The 16,913-nt window shown below is 36.9% G+C and overlaps 1 protein-coding gene across 1 annotated transcript in view; it reads left to right on the plus strand.

The window, feature by feature from the left end:
- Positions 1-16,913, plus strand: part of ZNRF2 (zinc and ring finger 2) — a 93,401-nt gene that overhangs the window by 35,866 nt on the left and 40,622 nt on the right. The window contains exon 3 of the mRNA XM_024754997.1: positions 12,260-12,355. Within this exon, the coding sequence (XP_024610765.1) occupies positions 12,260-12,355 (96 nt within the window). The remainder of the gene's footprint in view (positions 1-12,259; positions 12,356-16,913) is intronic.

Consider the following 16,913-nt stretch of genomic DNA (forward strand, 5'->3'; position numbering starts at 1 on the left):
TCCTGCTGTCTGGTGTACAGTGTCCCTTGGTGACTACAGGGGAATTGGTTCCAGGACCCCCATGGGTACCAAAATCCACCCATGCTCAAGTCCCTTATATAAAAAATGATGTAGTATTTGCATATAACCTATGCACAGTTTAAATCATTTCTAGATGACTTGTAATACCTAATACAATACAAATGCTGTGTAAATAGTTGCCAGGGTATGGCAGATTCAGGTTTTATTTTCTGGAATATTTTTTCTTCCTCAGTATTTTTTGTTTGTTTGTTTTTGTTTTTTTTTTTGTTTCTTGCGGTACACGGGCCTCTCACTGTTGTGGCCTCTCCCGTTGCGGAGCACAGGCTCCGGACGCACAGGCTCAGCGGCCATGGCTCACGGGCCCAGCCGCTCCACGGCATGTGGGATCTTCCCGGACCGGGGCGCGAACCCATGTCCCCTGCATCGGCAGGCGGACTCTCAACCACTGCGCCACCAGGGAAGCCCACTCCTCAGTATTTTGATCCCAGTTTGTTGGATCTGCAGCTATGGAACCTGCTCATACAGAGGGCCTACTATATTTACCAAACTTGGGTGTAGGAGCAATCCTTTATTGCTTGTGGAAGGAGGAAATGTACAAATACTAAGTAAATGTAGGGTTGGGCCACAGGAAATATAAAGAATCTTTTTGCCTTAGTCATCAAAGTGGAAAACGATAGGTATTCACAGTTACTGGTGCTACTGGTGTTTATTTTACTATATTAAGTAACTTTAATATCGCAGGTACATCTCACTGAATTGTTACAGGAAGTTTTCCTTCAGTCCAAAGAATCTGGATTTTACCATTAAAGAATGTCATTTTAGAACAGTACTGTTTTAAGAACTTAACGAAGAGTAAGTGAATTGTCTAAAAGTTGAAAAGGGACAATTTCAATAAATAATAGCCACTGTTTATTGAATACCTACTATGTTTTAGGCACTTTATATACATTATTGTAATCTTTAATCCTCATCAGATTGCCAGTGTATGTAAGTGATATTATCAATGTTTTATAGGGAAAAAATCAGACCTGGAGGACTTAAGTACTTGCCTTCCCTGGGGTCATATAGTTTGTGTGTAGTAGAAACTACATATCCACGTCTGTACCCAGGTCTTTTGGACTTCAAAGACTGTATTTTCACTAGACTATTAAAGCTAGTAAGGAAGATAGACATACAAGTAAGTAATTAGAGTGTCATGTGCTATATTGCAGTATTGGAAGTATCATCAAAGTACAGAAGAGCTACAAAGGGAGGGGATGATTAAATCAGCATTGAGGTGGAGCATTCTATAGCCTTTATGGAAAGACTCTTGGAGAAAGGTGACTCCTGTGTGGGGTTTTGATGACAACCTAGAAGTTCTCTAGGGTAGAAGAGAGAGAATAATAACATTAGTGTTTCAATACCTCTGTACTTAGCTTTAAAAGAACAGGGTGATCTAGCTCATTTCTACTGTTCATTCTCTTCTTGCATCTCAGTCTTTCTTGTTCCTTTTATACACAACAAGATCATGCCATTCTCATCTCAATTTTTGTTAGGTATATCATTTTTACATTGTTGACATTCCTAATATTTATATACTGTAGCAATAATTCCTACCATTCTTTATAACTATTCAATTAAGTAATAATGTGTCTAGTGTAGTACCAGTGTATGTGTGTATGTACATATAAGTGTGTATGTATGTGTGTGTGTATATATATATATATATATATATAAACGATATTTGCTTTTTCTCTTTCTGATCTTGATTGGGTCTTGAGTCTTTGAACTTTTGAGGATATAGATTACTTGAGTCCTAATTTTTTCCCCCTTTTTAAGAGTTCTGAAGACACCCCCATCCCCTCACACACATAAAATGTGTCCCAAGTAAAATCTGTGTATTATTCTGTGGATAATTCTGAGACCAGTATTATTTCTGCCATCCTCACTGTCGATTGTAGACATCTTACATTTTCTGTGTAGATATTCACTAGGATTCTTTCTTTTACTATCTTTGGTAATTTTGTTCTGTGCTTTGGATTCAAGTCTCTTCTTTGAGAGAGCCAATTAGCCTTTTGTTTTCCATACATTTCATCTTTTTTCAAATCACTGTCATCTCTGTTTTGTTTTTCATAATTCTGCAGTCCATGTCAGTGATGTTATCCTTAGTTATTTCTACTTCCTTCTGATTTCTTCTGTAGTTTTTATTTCTGTTACCGGTATACTGTTATATTTAATTTATTTCCTGAACTATGACAGCTGTTTCTTGAGTTAATTTTCTGAGTTGTCTAATTTATCTGCCTTTTTAATGTTTTTGTTTTCCTTAAGTGGTAGATTCAATGGTTAGGTCCCATAATGAATTCTTTCTCATTATTCATCAAAGAATGGAGCCAATTCTAGTTGGGCCTGTTGTAAGTGAAGACATTGTGTGTGTGTGGGGGAGAGGGGGCGGAGGAAGTGATCTGGGGCAGCCTACAGCTTCAGTTGAGATATGTTCCTACAAAAACATTTTCACTTGGCTAATATGTTCTATGCTTTTCTTCCTTTAAAATAGTTTTTAAAAGTAAACTAATGTAATATATGTATATATTTTGAAAATACAAAATAGTCTTAAAATAAAAATCATCGTTCTCTTGCGTCAACCTTCCCCAACTCCGAGTTTTTAATTTCTGGGGATGCCTATTTTCAACACTTGTAGGTGTTGGTTATAACATTTACCTTGGTTGTTTATAAATATTACTATTTATATTTACTGAATATTACTATTTATAAATAATGTGCCTATATTCCTGTTTTTATTTTACTTTAGATGCTAACTATTAACTGCCTATTATGGAAGATGAGGGTTTACATACCTCACCTGGCTTTATTTTTATCTTTCCACCTTTTGAATGTCTTTTTAAATGACAGTTTGCTTAAATTGATATTGTTTATGGCTATGGATTATATTTCCTTTTATGTGTTTGTCTCATAGTTAATAATTGCCTCATCTATTTGCTTACTTAATTTTCTAAGTTCCTATCAGTTTTTCCCAAACTTGCCCAAAGAATTATAAAACTAAGTACAGTACTGTTTTCCACATGATTAAACACATCAAGAAACCTTATCAGTTCACTCCCTACTCCTCCCCCATCCCCTCCTCCCCTGCATTTCCCTCTCCTCCCTTCCCCCCCATTCCCCTTCTCTGTCCTCTCCTCTGCCTTCTCCCGCTTCTTGAGCAGTCTACTCTCCTTACAATCCGGACTAATAACCTTCCAGACCTGCTGTACAACTATCCAAGGACTTTCCTTCACCTTTCTCCTATGAGAGATCTTGTTTCCTTGGTCTTGCTGTCTTTGTCTTGTTTTCCTCTGCTCTGTTTGCTCCCTTGTTTTAGTGGATCACATGTTCTTAGAAGTTTCTCAAGAGTGCACATGGGAAGGAAAGCTTTTGATGCTTTTTTAATCAGGAAAATATGTTTTTATCAATCAAGTGTGAATATGTAATAGTTTGTATATATAGTCTAAGTGAAAGTTTTTTTAGAATTTTGAAGTTATTGCTTCACATCTTTCAAGTGTTGCTGTTGAGAACACTTAACGCCATTCTGATTTTGAAAAACAATTGGACTAGACTCTCCAAAAATATTACTATCATGAAAGACAGAATATAAAAGTCTGGGAAACTGTTTTAGATACTTTACAGTGATCTTTTTTCTTTTTGAAAACTTTTAGATTTTGTTCTTTATTCCTTAATGCTCTGTTATTTCCTGGTAGTGTACTTTGGTATGGCTCTTTATTTTCAGTTGTTGTATGGGTACATTCTTGCAATCTGTATGCTCATGAGCTTCAGTTTGGGAAATTATGTCTTTGATAGTTTCTTCCTCTTTTTTCAATTCTGTTTCTAGCTGATTAGATGTTAGACCACCTGGACTGATCTTCTGATTTTATTTACTCTCCTGTTTGACTTTTGCTTTTACTTACTGGGAGATTAAAAAAGATGAGTAATGGATTAGGCTAAGAATTAGGCTCTGGATCCAGAACGCCTGTTTGAATTCTGCGTTGCCAGTTTCTAACTGTGTGATCTTATATAAGTTAATTACCCTTTCTCTTTTTTATCTGTAAAATAGGGTTAATATTGAATAGCAGAGCCTAACTCAAAGGATGTGAGGATAAATAAGTTAATTCATCCAAAGTGCTTAGATGATTTCCTGGTACATAGTAAATGGTAATTGTTATTATCGTTTGGCACCATTGTTACCTCAAAGTTAATACTTTAACCATCTATTCGAATTCTTAATTTCTACCAAAAGTTTAATTTTCCAGAGCTTTTGTTTGCTTCTCTGCTCCTAGTTTTATAGCCTCCTGTTCTTATTTCATGGATTTAGTATCATCTTGAATTATTGGGACAATTGAGGAAATTTGGAAAAAACCTCCAACATATAAGGTGGACACCAAAACAAATATATAGAAACAAAAATAAATAGATAGAAGCAAAAATAAATAGAAATCTTTTAATTATAAGATTTTTGGGGTGTCAGCAGTGTTGAAGTTTTTTTGTTTTCTGCATTGACTCTTTTATCATAGTTTCCCTTTTCTATTAATTGTTTTGGTGTACATCTTATATGTTGGAGGCTTTTTCTAAATTTCCTCATACTTAGGTTCAAATTATATTTGGCAGAAATATACTTAAGTATCATGTTCTCAGTGTGTCATATCAGGGAGCACAGATAGTCAGCTTGCCCTTTTGTTGGTGATACTAAGTTTAGACATTTGTTTAAGGTAATGTCAGCCAGTTTCTCCATTTTAAAAGTACCTTTTAATCTTTGTTAATTAAGTGATTTGGGGTTGATATTTCAGAATGTGTAATTATCCATTTGTACTTTCACATTCTTATTAAATTTAAAATATTTAATTTATTATGTCATCCATTTTTATGTTTAGATTGTCCAAATTTGACAGGGAGAAGCCCTTTGAAACTGGCTTCTGTGCCTTTTTGTGTGTCCATATCAGTTTTTGAGCACTTCCTTAATCTGGCACAACAAGATATTCAAGGCTCAACTTTTACTCCCTGCCCCAGACTTAGAACCAGCTTTTTTTTCAAGGATCCCTGGTTCCTTTTTGTGGGGGGAATGATATTTAGAACCCAAGATCTGGGGGTAGATCCTTTTTGCTACTGAAGTATCATTGCTTCTAGGCTCTTTTAGTGGACTGAGCTAAATAAGTGTGTGTGTGAGTGTGTGTGTGTGTGTGTGTGTATTTTTCTTTGTATCTGTTTGATATATAGTTAAGTTCATTTGTTTCCATTTATATTTACTTTTACTAGGGACTTTCCTCATCCTTTTTTATTTTTAATTTTTGACTACATATATTAACATTGTTCAAAAGTCAAAAACTTTATTACTTGGCGCAGCCAAATAAATAAATAAATTTTTAAAAAAAACTTTATTAAATATTTATAAATATTTTTTTAAAACTTTATTAAAAATAAAGTTTTTTTCAAACTTTATTAAAAACTTTATTAAAAGGTGGACTCAGGAGTACCTTCTTTAAGTTTTTCTTTCACTACATTCTCATTTACCACCTGTAAGTAACACGTATGTAAACTTTTTTTTTAATAGTTTTTTAAAAAATTTATTTTATTATTTATTGTTTTTGGCTGCGTTGGGTCTTCATTGCTGCGCACAGGCTTTTCTCTGATTGTGGCGAGCGAGGGCTGCTCTTCGTTGTGGTGCGAGGGCTTCTTGTGGTGGCTTCTCTTGTTGCAGAGCATGGGTTCTAGGCGCATGGGCTCAGTAGTTGTGGCACACGGGCTTAGGTGCTCCGTGGCATGTGGGATCTTCCCGAACCAGGGCTTGAACCCGTGTCCCCTGCATTGGCAGGCAGATTCCCAACCACTGTGCCACCAGGGAAGCCCCTGTAAACCTTAATTAGAAATTTATCCTTCCTTGTTTTTCTCTTTGCAGGTATACACGTACACATGTATTCTTAGTTAACCTTCTTTCTTGCACAGTAGCTAGCATAACATACGCCTGCTTTTTCACATTGTTTTTTCCAGTTAATATAGCCTGGGTATCTCTTCATATCAGTTTATAGAGACCGTTCTCATTTCTTTTTTATAGTTGTGTAGTAACTCCGTTGCATAATGCATAATTGTTTATTCACCGAGTCTCTTATGTGTTTGCAATATTATGCTGTTTCAAAGAGTGCCTCAGTAAATTACTGTGTTTGTGTGTGTTTTAATTAAAACATAAATGTATTATGTCTTGAGGTTCTGTGAGTAAGGTAGGACCAGTAGATGGGCTTCCCACTTGGGATCTCTCAGGCAGTTGCAGTTGGAAGTTGGGATTGGAGTCATCTGAAAGTCAGAGTAACTCAACATTCAAGGTAGCTCACTCAGTATGCCTGGAACTTAATGATATTGGTTGTTAGCTCAGAGTTCAGCTTGAGCTGTCAGCTGGAATGCCTACCCTTGACCTCTCTGTGTGCCTGGGATTCACAGAGCGTGTCAGCTGGGTTTGAGAGGGAATGTCCCCAAAGTGAGCATCCCAAAAGGCCCAAATGGGAGCTGCAAGCCATCTTAAGATTTATCTCAGAAATCCCAGAATATCAGTCATGTATTCCATTGATCAAGCAAGTTATTAAGGCTGGCCCAGATTCAAGGGGAGGAGAATTAGACTCCTTAATGTGAGGAACAGGATGCGTGAAATTGACAGCAGCTATCTCTGGATAGCTTTTTGTGGGGGGAATGATATTTAGAACCCAAGATCTGGGGGTGGATCCTTTTTGCTACTGAAATGTCATTGCTTCTAGGCTCTTTTAGTGGATTGAGCTAAATAAGTGTGTGTGTGTGTGTGTGTGTGTGTGTGTGTATGTGTATGTGTATGTATATTTCTATATAGGTAGGTTGCTAGTGCGCTTTCTAGCAACCATAACTCACATCCCTTCCATATGTAAAGCGTACTCACTTTGTTCCTAAGACCCAGACAATCTCATTCCACTAAGGGATCAATTTGAAGTCCAGGATCTTGTTATCTAAGTCAAGTCCAGATATGGTTGAAGCTTCTTAGGTGCAGTTCCTCCAGTACAGCACCTTGTAAACAGTTTCTCTTGACCTGAAGACCTTTACAGAGATCTTTATTTCTCCATACAGCTTTGAGTTATTATCTAGTATCCTTTCATTTCACCTTGTAGGACTCCATTGAACATATCTTGTAGGGCAGGGCTAGTGGTAACAAACTCTCTCAGCTTTTATCTGGGAATTTCAAAATTTCTCCCTCACTTTTGAAGAAGTTTTGCTGGATATAAGATTCTTAGTTGACAGTCTTTTCCTTTGAGCACTTTAAATATATCCGCCAACTGCCTTCTGGAGTCCAAAGTGTATCATGAGAAATCTGCTTGTAATCTTATTGAGGATCCCTTGTACGTAATGACTCACTTCTCTCTTGCTGTTTTCAATATTATCTTTTTGTCTTTTGAAAGTTTGATTATAATGTATCCTGATGTGGCCTCATCTTACGTGGAGGTTGTTGAGCTTCTCAGATGTTTATATTCATGTCTTTCTTCAAATTTGGGAAGTTTTCAGCTATTATTCAAATGTTTTCTCTACTCTCTTCTCTATTCTCCTTCTGAGACTCCCAAATGCATATTTTGGTTTGCTTGTTGGTGTCCCACAGGTCTCTCTTAGACTCTGTTCACTTTTTTCAAACTTTTTTCTTTCTGTTCCTCAGACATGATAACTTCTATTGTCCTATCTTAACGTTCACTGATTCTTTCTTTGCCTTGTTCAAATCTGCCTTTGAATCCCTCTAGTGAGTTTTTCATTTCAGTTATTATACTTTTCAGCTGTAGAATTTCTTCTTCGTTTCTATTTAAGTTTTCTATCTATTGATATTTTGTTCATACATCATTTTCTTGAGTTTCTCCACACCTTTCTTTAGTTCTTTGAGCATCTCTAAGACAGGCATTTTAAAGTCATTTTCTAGTATATATCTGCCATCAGTTCTTTTTCATGGGCAGTTTCTGCTGATTTCTTTTTTTTTTTCTTTGAATGGGCCATACTTTCTTGTTCATTTGTATGCCTTATTTTTTGTTTTTTTCTGAAAACTGGACATTTAAATCTAATAATGTGGTAACTCTGGAAATCAGATTCTGCCCCTTCCCTGGGGTCTGCTGTTTTTTATTATTGTTTTTTGGGGGTGTTGTAGGCTGTCTCTGTGCTAAGGATCATCAGCCTGAGGTATAAACTTCTCAGGTCTTTTTGGACTCTTTCCTGAATCTGCATAGTCACTTTCTAATTTTCCTCATATAACCAATTGTTTTGAAATGTGCTGGTCTTTAATGTCTGGCTCTCCAAAGGGGAAAAAAGAGAAAAACGAAGAGGGCCAGAGAGGCACAATCCCTTTAAATCCCCTTGAAGTCTCTTCAGCTAGAGGGGAAGGGGCTTACAATAATAGAGGGAGGTCCAACAACAGTGACTGCCTTTTTCTTTGTGCCTCCTGGATCAGAAGCAGCAATCAGCAATCAGAGCGCAGATTCCCAGTATTTGGAGCACAGGGTCCTTTTTGCCTACCCTCACTCCTGTGATCTGTGTGCAAGGTGCTCCAGGAACAGGTGCACCACTGCCTGCCATGTGGCTGGGGTGGGGGGAAGGATAACTGCCTCTGTGCTAAGAGCTGAAATGAACCGCAATGTATTGTCCAAGTCTTCTTTCCTTTGGAAGTTGCAAGCCTTCAACAGATTCCAGACTTCCACAATAGTTCCTTCAAACAAATTCCGCCCATTCAATTTTTGTCTAGGTGGGAAGGTAGATTCCCTTAGTGCTTCCTACTTTGCCATCTTCCCATAATCCTCTATCTGTGCATGTGTTTTCTGGTATTGGTGGGGGCATACCTTCAAGGAGAGATCCTAGAAGTGGGATTGCAGGATCAGAAGGTAAATACACATGTAATCTAGTTAGATGTTGTGAAATTACCCTCTGTAGAGGTTGTACAATTTTGCATTCCTACTAGCAACATATGAAAGTACCTGTTTCTCCAAAGCCTCACCAACCATGTGTTGTCAAACTTTTGAGTTCTTGCCAATCTGGGAAGAGTAATGATATCTTAATGTAGAGATAAAGTAAAGCCCAAGGAGAGAAAACAGTATGTACAAAGAACCACCTGGATTTTTAGTTAAAACAGAGTGAAATAAACACATGTGTTTCTTTCCTCCCTCCTTAACACACTAAAATGAGAGTAAAGAAATAAACAGAAGAACTTGAGAGGAAAGTGCTTCTTTCATTATGACACTGCAGTTTTTCATGTGTTTAAGCGTTAGTTACATGTCTTTCTTTTTGGTGAGATGTCTGTTTAAAACTTCTGCCCATTTTTCTAACAGGTGTTTGGTTTTCCTCATTTTTTAAAGAGTTCTTTGTATATTAAGGATATTGTCCTTTTGTGATAAGAGTTGTAAATATTTTCATTAGTCTTTTGAATTTGTTTCTGCTGTGTTTTCATGTGCAAATTTCTTTCTTTTATTGCATTATGTTTATGAGAGAAGCCCTGAAAAGCTGTTTGGAAGCTCTATATGTAAGACTAAGACTTGTGAACAGACAGGGATCTCTTGCTGTTTCATTCTGTGGAACTTTTGATTTAAGAGAAGACTCTACCAGTGTCTTGGTAGAGATAGAGAAAAGGAGATTGTTGGGAAGGGCCCTTTTCCATACACAGATATTTATTTATTCCCTTGTTTTTTTCCCTTCACCTTGCTGTGCCTGGTGTCCTCAAGCCAATCTATTTTGGGTCTTTTTTTTTTTTTTTTCCTGTAGTAGACCTTCATTCTCCTGCTCTATTTGGGAAACTGTAGTTGCTTGGCTATATGTCATGGGTTGGAGACTTGGGGATCTTTTTTATTAAGTCTTTCAGTCAGTCTAGATTTTAACCACACGCCTCACCATTGTTTTGGGAAGTTATTGGAGGTATAGATTCCTGAGTCCTTCGAGAATTATGTAGTGAGAATTGGCTTACTTCTGTAGACACTTAGGATGTCTGTTTTCTCAGTCCTGTTAATTCCTTCATCTGTTCTCATCTGCTGCTGTCTCCTTTCAAGTTCTTTATCTTGTTATATTTATTCTCACTTTTAGTAGATTTTAGGTGTAAGGAGAAAGAAACACATCAATTCATTGTATTTAATTAGAAATGCAGTGGTTCTTTATACATACAGTTTCTCTCCTTAGGCTCTACTTTGTGGGCAGTTGGATGGCTCTCAATGGTTCATGGTATTTCACTTCTGTTTGATAATTTAGAGTTTATGTGCCAGTACTCAGATGATTTTGATCAGCAGTTGGAAAACTGGGTACCTTTTTTTTTTTTTTAAGTCCTGTGTAACTTCAAGGGAAGAAAGTCTTTACAATTTTAATCAAAAGATTATTATTGGTCCTGGAAATAGGAATGCTGCTTGAGAGTCTCTTTGTCTTCTCCCCATTTGATCCATATTTTGCAGTATTGCTATAGTCTGTGTTAGGGGATTATAGCTATTTTGTAGTTTAATTTTAGATTAATCCCCTTTGCTTTTTCTTCTTTTTCATTTTGGTGGTTTTGAAGAAGTGGGAAGTAAACATACCTTTATTCCTTTCTCTTAAAATGTATTTAATACAGTGTGAAAAACTGTGCTCAAAAACATGTATTTCATTTAAGAAGTCGAATAACCGTATTAAGTACCCATGCCAAAACCTTTTCTTATTCAGTAAAGCTTTGCACGAGGTATGACTCTAGTCTGACATGTTGGGTTGCAGTGAGTTCCATGTCACGACAAAGGGAAGAGAATGTCTGTAAGAACACACATGTACTAGAAGTAGAGCTACCAGATTCTGAGGCAGCTTTAGGGACTGGTTTTTTTTTCACCACCCTTCTTATTAGTTGTTGTCTTTCACAGCACTTTGCTCCTCTCTGCACATCTGCTCTAAGATCTCCATGTGAACCATTTTCCTGTGCTTACTGATAGTTTCTGTTCTCTTATAAATTCAGACTACAGAATAGACACCCCACCACCCCAGTCTCTCTTAACCTTTACCTACATGTGACCTTTCTGCTTCAGCTGTCTACAGCTGACCAGTGTACTCTCTTGCTCTTTCTTAAGTCATTAAAAACAAATTGGCCCAGACCATCTTTTTGTGCCACCCTGGTTTGTTGTTCCTAACCAAACCATAAATGGACTCTCTTGGATCAGTTCACTTCTCAAGCAGGTTGGGGATGTTGGAGAAGGGAGCAGTAGGTCAGCAGGGAAGCAGCAGGGAACCATGGATGGACAGTTACCCTTGGTAAGTGAGGGAGCAGGATAGAGCTGAATGCATAACATTTCCTCCTTCAGTCTCTACCAATTTATTTATTTATTTATTTATTTATTTATTTATTTATTTTTTTTTTGCGGTACGCGGGCCTCTCACTGTTGTGGCCTCTCCCGTTGCGGAGCAACAGGCTCCGGACGCGCAGGCTCAGTGGCCATGGCTCACGGGCCCAGCCGCTCCGCGGCACGTGGGATCCTCCCACACCGGGGCACGAACCCGTGTCCCCTGCATCGGCAGGCGGACTCTCAACCACTGCGCCACCAGGGAAGCCCCCAATTTATTTTTAATAGAGTACTTCAGGCAAATACTTAGTACAGATTGAATATTGTAGGAAACTAGCTAATATTTGTATCAAAATTGACGAGAAATCTGTTTGGTGCTATTTTCTGTTTGCATTGTGACTTCAGAAGCATGGTATGGCCGTAAGACCACTATACTAGGAGTCAGGATAGATTCTAGACCTGATTTTGCTGTTCTGTGAAAGGCTTCACTTTCTTCATTAGATAAATTTTGTAAAGGTCAGTGGAGTAGAATAGTTTCTAAGGTACTACCTAGCTATAAAACCTTGCGACTCAAATTATACTATAAGCTGGGAAAGGTACTTTCTGCAAGGATGATCAGAATAAACAGCTATTATAATGAAATCATAAGTTCAGATTAATGTAAAAAATTAGAAACAAGAATGATTGGACCCATACATTAGAAAAGGGTGCAAGAGTTTTGTAGTGAACTAAATTCTCCTCATTTAAGCTTGTTTTATTTGAAATCAGGTGCTGTTTATAAACTGATTTAAGTCAGATATTATAGTCACAAACTGTTTTCCCAACTTAAGTTGCACATAGGTAGTGTATTAGTGTAAGTGTAATATTGAAGTTTGAAATTCTTCTTCCTGCTTTTTTAAAAAGCATAGTTGGATATTCAAAGTAGTGAAGTAACATGGATTTCTTTTACTTTTTAGGATTTAAGTGTCCTGTATGCTCAAAATTTGTACCCTCAGATGAAATGGATTTGCATCTTGTGATGTGTTTAACAAAGCCAAGAATAACCTATAATGGTAAGTCCAGTGCTTTAAAATAATACTTTAAATTAGAATTATCTTAGATTTTATGAATTTCGTGTTTCAGGTAAAAGTTAAAAGGCCAGGAAGGACTATGAGCCCTGAGCTAACTGGTATCCTAATTAGGTCTGGTGCTTTGGCTGTGCCATTCTTACCTGACCACAATCTCCAGATACTCAAAACCATGGGAGAGATTTTCAATGTAGTCCTGGTACATTTTGAAATAGACTTGAAAAAAAAAAAAAGGAATAGTTCATTCATGACTTTAGATGAATAGAATGAAATAAAGGAAAAATGAGAGCTTTTTTCAGAATTTCATAGATAAAAAGACAAACTTCAAAATCCGTGGAGAAATTTTAGATTTTTCAAATGTAAAATTCGGTTTGAAATAGAATGAGTAAGAAGAGTACCAGTAAACAGTGAAGCCAGTTGAAAGATCGACTTCTTGATCAGCAAATGTTTTTTCAGTACCTGTCAGGTATGAGGTATATAGTGTTAGGAACTTGGAATATAGCAATGAATAAAACAGATGGATCCTACAGCCTAGGATCAACCAAAGGTTAATCAACGTAGTAACACTTAGTCAATAATCTGAGATTTCTCCTCAGATTACAGAAATCTTGTCGGGGTAAAATTTAACACTGAAGTGAACACGTTATTTTGAGTAGCTTTTTTGCAAAATGTTTTAGGAATCTCTGTCTTGATAAGGTAGTGCTTCAGCCACACTATTATAGTAATAATTGAGCACTTTTTCCCATTTTCCAGTGTATAAGTGAAAGTAGCTTTTAGCATTTCCTTTGAATAGTAAATGTACCTGTTGATTATTATATATAAACCTTTCTGCATTAGGAAATTGAATTGGCTACTTTTCATAATCTAATTGAGATTCAGTTACTTAAGAAATAAAAGACATTTTTATTCAGGTTCAAAATTTGAGGTAAAATTGATTGGGCTTGTTTCTTATACTTACTCTATTATCATTACCCTCCATAATTATTACGTTTATTACAAGTGTTTTTAAAATAAATATCCTTAAATCTTAAGATTCTGGCCTTGAATTTTAAAAGCCAAGTGTATTTCCTTTTACCATATAATATATTTGCATATAATCTTAGTATTCTGTTTATTTACTTTTTGTGTAGTGTATTTGGATATAGTCTTGTTATGTGTTGATATTTGGCAGTTTTTAATTTCCTGATTTAACTGTGCTCAAGTCATTAAAGTTTTCTACTAGATCACTTGTGTGGTGGCTTAAAAAGCAATATGTAACCCTCTGCTTGGGGATACTGTGATCCAAGAATTCAGGTTTTAAATATTTGACAGTATTCCAATTTAGAAGTTAGTAAACTTAATGTAAAAAGTAAATAAAGTTGCAGACATTTTTAAGAATGGCTTCCTACTTTAAGGTAGTTAGACCTGAAATTTTTTAATTTGTTACCTATAGATTAACGTCTATAAACATTCACAACAGGAGGCAAAAACAGCTTCTTTATAAACATATATGATTCTTGAATTTTTTAAATGTGGACAGTGGCCAACTGTGAGTTAAAAGAAGGAGGAGCTGTGATTGACGGGTTTAGGTTAGATAGAGGTGGCAGATTGGTAATGTACTTTCCCATCACAGGCTAGGAGAATTCTAAGGTTTTGAAGGCAGAGCCCTGTAGGGGAGGAAAAAATAATCCCTTTACCTTTCTGAGTTCTTGGCTGAGACCCCTGTAATAAAAGACAGATTAACAAGAGGAAAACAAATACAAATTTATTAACAAGTATACCTCCTGGTGTACATAGGAGGTACCCAGGGGAAAAATGAGCTGATCTCCAAGGTGATTTAGAGTGTGGGCTTAAATAGCATCTTCAGCTAAAGACAAAGAAGAGAGTGAGGGTGGGGAGGCCAGTTGTGGGGGGTCACCAGGAAAATCATGACAAACAAGAGGTCTGTTACGTGGATATAGGTTAGTGCCTGCTCCACTGAGAAGATTCTCTTGGAGTAAACTTTGTGATTTAGAGCAGCCCTCCTTCTCTTCCTGGTAGTGAGAAGGAAGACACCCTTGCAAATGGAGAGTTCTTCTGTTCAGTATTATGTAACAATCTAAATGGGAAAAAAATAGACACATGTATATGTATATGTATAACTGAATCACTTTGCTGTACACCTGAAACTGTCAGCACGGTTAATCAACTATGCTCCAATAGAAAATAAAGAGTTTTTAAAAAACGTATATTTCCCTGACTAAAGGGTAACTTCTACTTTCAGAGCTTCTCTTGAGTCTGCTATTTCTCAGTCATTTAAAAAATAATCCTTATGCCAAAGAAGCATGTTTTAGGGTAGCATATTCTGCTACCCTTCAGTCACCAAAATCTGATCTATCAACGATATGAGCCTGTGTGAGAACCAGCCCCTTTAACACCTAAGCAATAATCTAGGATTATTATGAAGTTTAGAACAAGGTGAGTTGGAGAATCCTGAAATGGAATCTTTTTAGTCAGCTGGACTCCTCACAGCTTCATATTTTAATTCCTAAAAGTTGATTTCGTAGAGAGAGATGCATTAGAGAGATTGGGTCTCTAAATGGTGTTAATACTCAAACAAGAATTTTATTCAGTGTAGTGCTTATTAACTAAAACCTTTTGCAGCCTTTCCTAAAGTAGCTAGATCTATAATTTTTAAATTTATTTGTTAAATGTATATTAATTGAACTGTCTACAGACATTCACAGTTAGCAAGGAGAATAGTTGGGCTTATTTTTCAGGCTGGGTATTATTTATAGTCAAACTCCTGAATAGGATGAATTCCAGAAATTTGACTATAACTTGGTGATTCGGAGTTTCAAATTCATATTCACAGAGATGATATTCTGAATGTTGGTTTGATTTACCAGGCTAGCCCACAGAAGCTTTCTTATTGTTTTTTAATCTGTAATATATTCAAATACCCAAGTCCTGGCAACTGAAGAAGAAAATTGACTCGCCAGGTGAAAGCTCTCAAGATTTAGGCAACTGGCTCAGCAGAAGTTCAGGTAGGAGGCCCAAAGCAATCATGGCAGGGAATGATTCAGAGTGATGTGAGTGGTTATGTATTTGCGGGTGGTATTCTTGGCAGAATGGGAAAAAAGTTCAGAATGACACAATGAGTGTTGGTAGATAGATAGCCCTTAAGTCAGAGACTGCCTGCTTCATATACTTGCCCCTCTTTCATGGGCTTCATTGTTTAGTTCATGGACCTAGTAATTTGATGTATGGTCTTATGAACGTAATATAAATGTTGCAAGCATAGAGTCTATTTCCTTGTTCCTCATCTTCTAAAGTATTTCAGAACAAACAAATGTGAAATAAATATTGATAGCAAATTTTTACTCTTGATTTTCTTGGTCTTTAAACTTTACTGGATCATAGCATGTTTTGCATCCTATAAAGTTCAGTTTTCATTTTAGACTTCTGTGATTGAACTCGGTATTTAAGAAATCTTTGTGTTGTTTTATTTGTAGTTAGTACTCTGTGTGTGCATGTGCACCCAAAGGAGGTGTAACTTGAAATAAGTTTGTCTTCTGAGAGTTAATTATAAACCTATATAGTGAATCAAAAGAGAGCTTTTCAAAATCATCAGAAAGAAGACTGACTTTATGGAGAGAGTAAGATGAATATTACTCTTTTAAAGTAATCATTTTTGAAGAAAGATTGAGTCAGTTTCTTTTTTTATAAATTTTTGGCTGCGTTGGGTCTTCATTGCTGTGCATGGCTTTCTCTAGTTGCGGCGAGCGGGGGCTACTCTTTGTCGCGGTGCGCAGGCTTGCAGTGGCTTCTCGTTCTGGAGCACAGGCTCTAGGTGTGCAGGCTTCAGTAGTTGTGGCACGCGGGCTCTAGAGTGCAGGCTCAGTAGTTGTGGCGCACGGGCTTAGTTGCTCTGCTGCATGTGGGAGCCCTTAGATCAAGGCTCAAATCCGTGTCCCCTGCATTGGCAGGCAGATTCTTAACCACTGCGCCACCAGGGAAGCCCCAATTTCTTTTTTTTTTTTAATTTTTATTTTATATTGGAGTATAGTTGATTAACAATGTTGTGTTAGTTTCAGGTGTACAGCAAAGTGATTCAGTTATACATGTATCTATTGTTCAGATTCTTTTCCCATTTAGGTTATTACAGAATATCGAGCAGAGTTGCTTGTGCTATACAGTAGGTCCTTGTTGGTTATCTACTTTAAATACAGCAGTGTGTACACGTCAGTCCCAAAGATTGAGTCAATTTCGAAGTGAACTTGTGCTATAATAAAAGTGAGGGAAAAGGATCTCATCTTCTGTGCTGTTGGTGGGAGAGTGTATCTTATCTGCTTACTTGGATGTTGAAGAAAATTTGCAGCAGACAGTCAGTGCTTGATTCCAGTGTGCACATGTTGTCTTCTAATGACCTGGCTTTCCTCCGTGTAGCATGTTTGCAAGAAAGTACGTATTTTCTCCCTCTGTAATTGCTTTCTGGCTTTTCAGGCAGTTGTGGGTCTCATTTTAAGTTATAAACTTGCTTTCTGCCTTACATACTACATTTTCTTGGTTTTAAGACCTCCCC

This window comes from Neophocaena asiaeorientalis, unplaced genomic scaffold, assembly GCF_003031525.2.
Source record: "Neophocaena asiaeorientalis asiaeorientalis breed wild unplaced genomic scaffold, Neophocaena_asiaeorientalis_V1.1 scaffold36, whole genome shotgun sequence".
Lineage (NCBI taxonomy): Eukaryota > Metazoa > Chordata > Mammalia > Artiodactyla > Phocoenidae > Neophocaena > Neophocaena asiaeorientalis.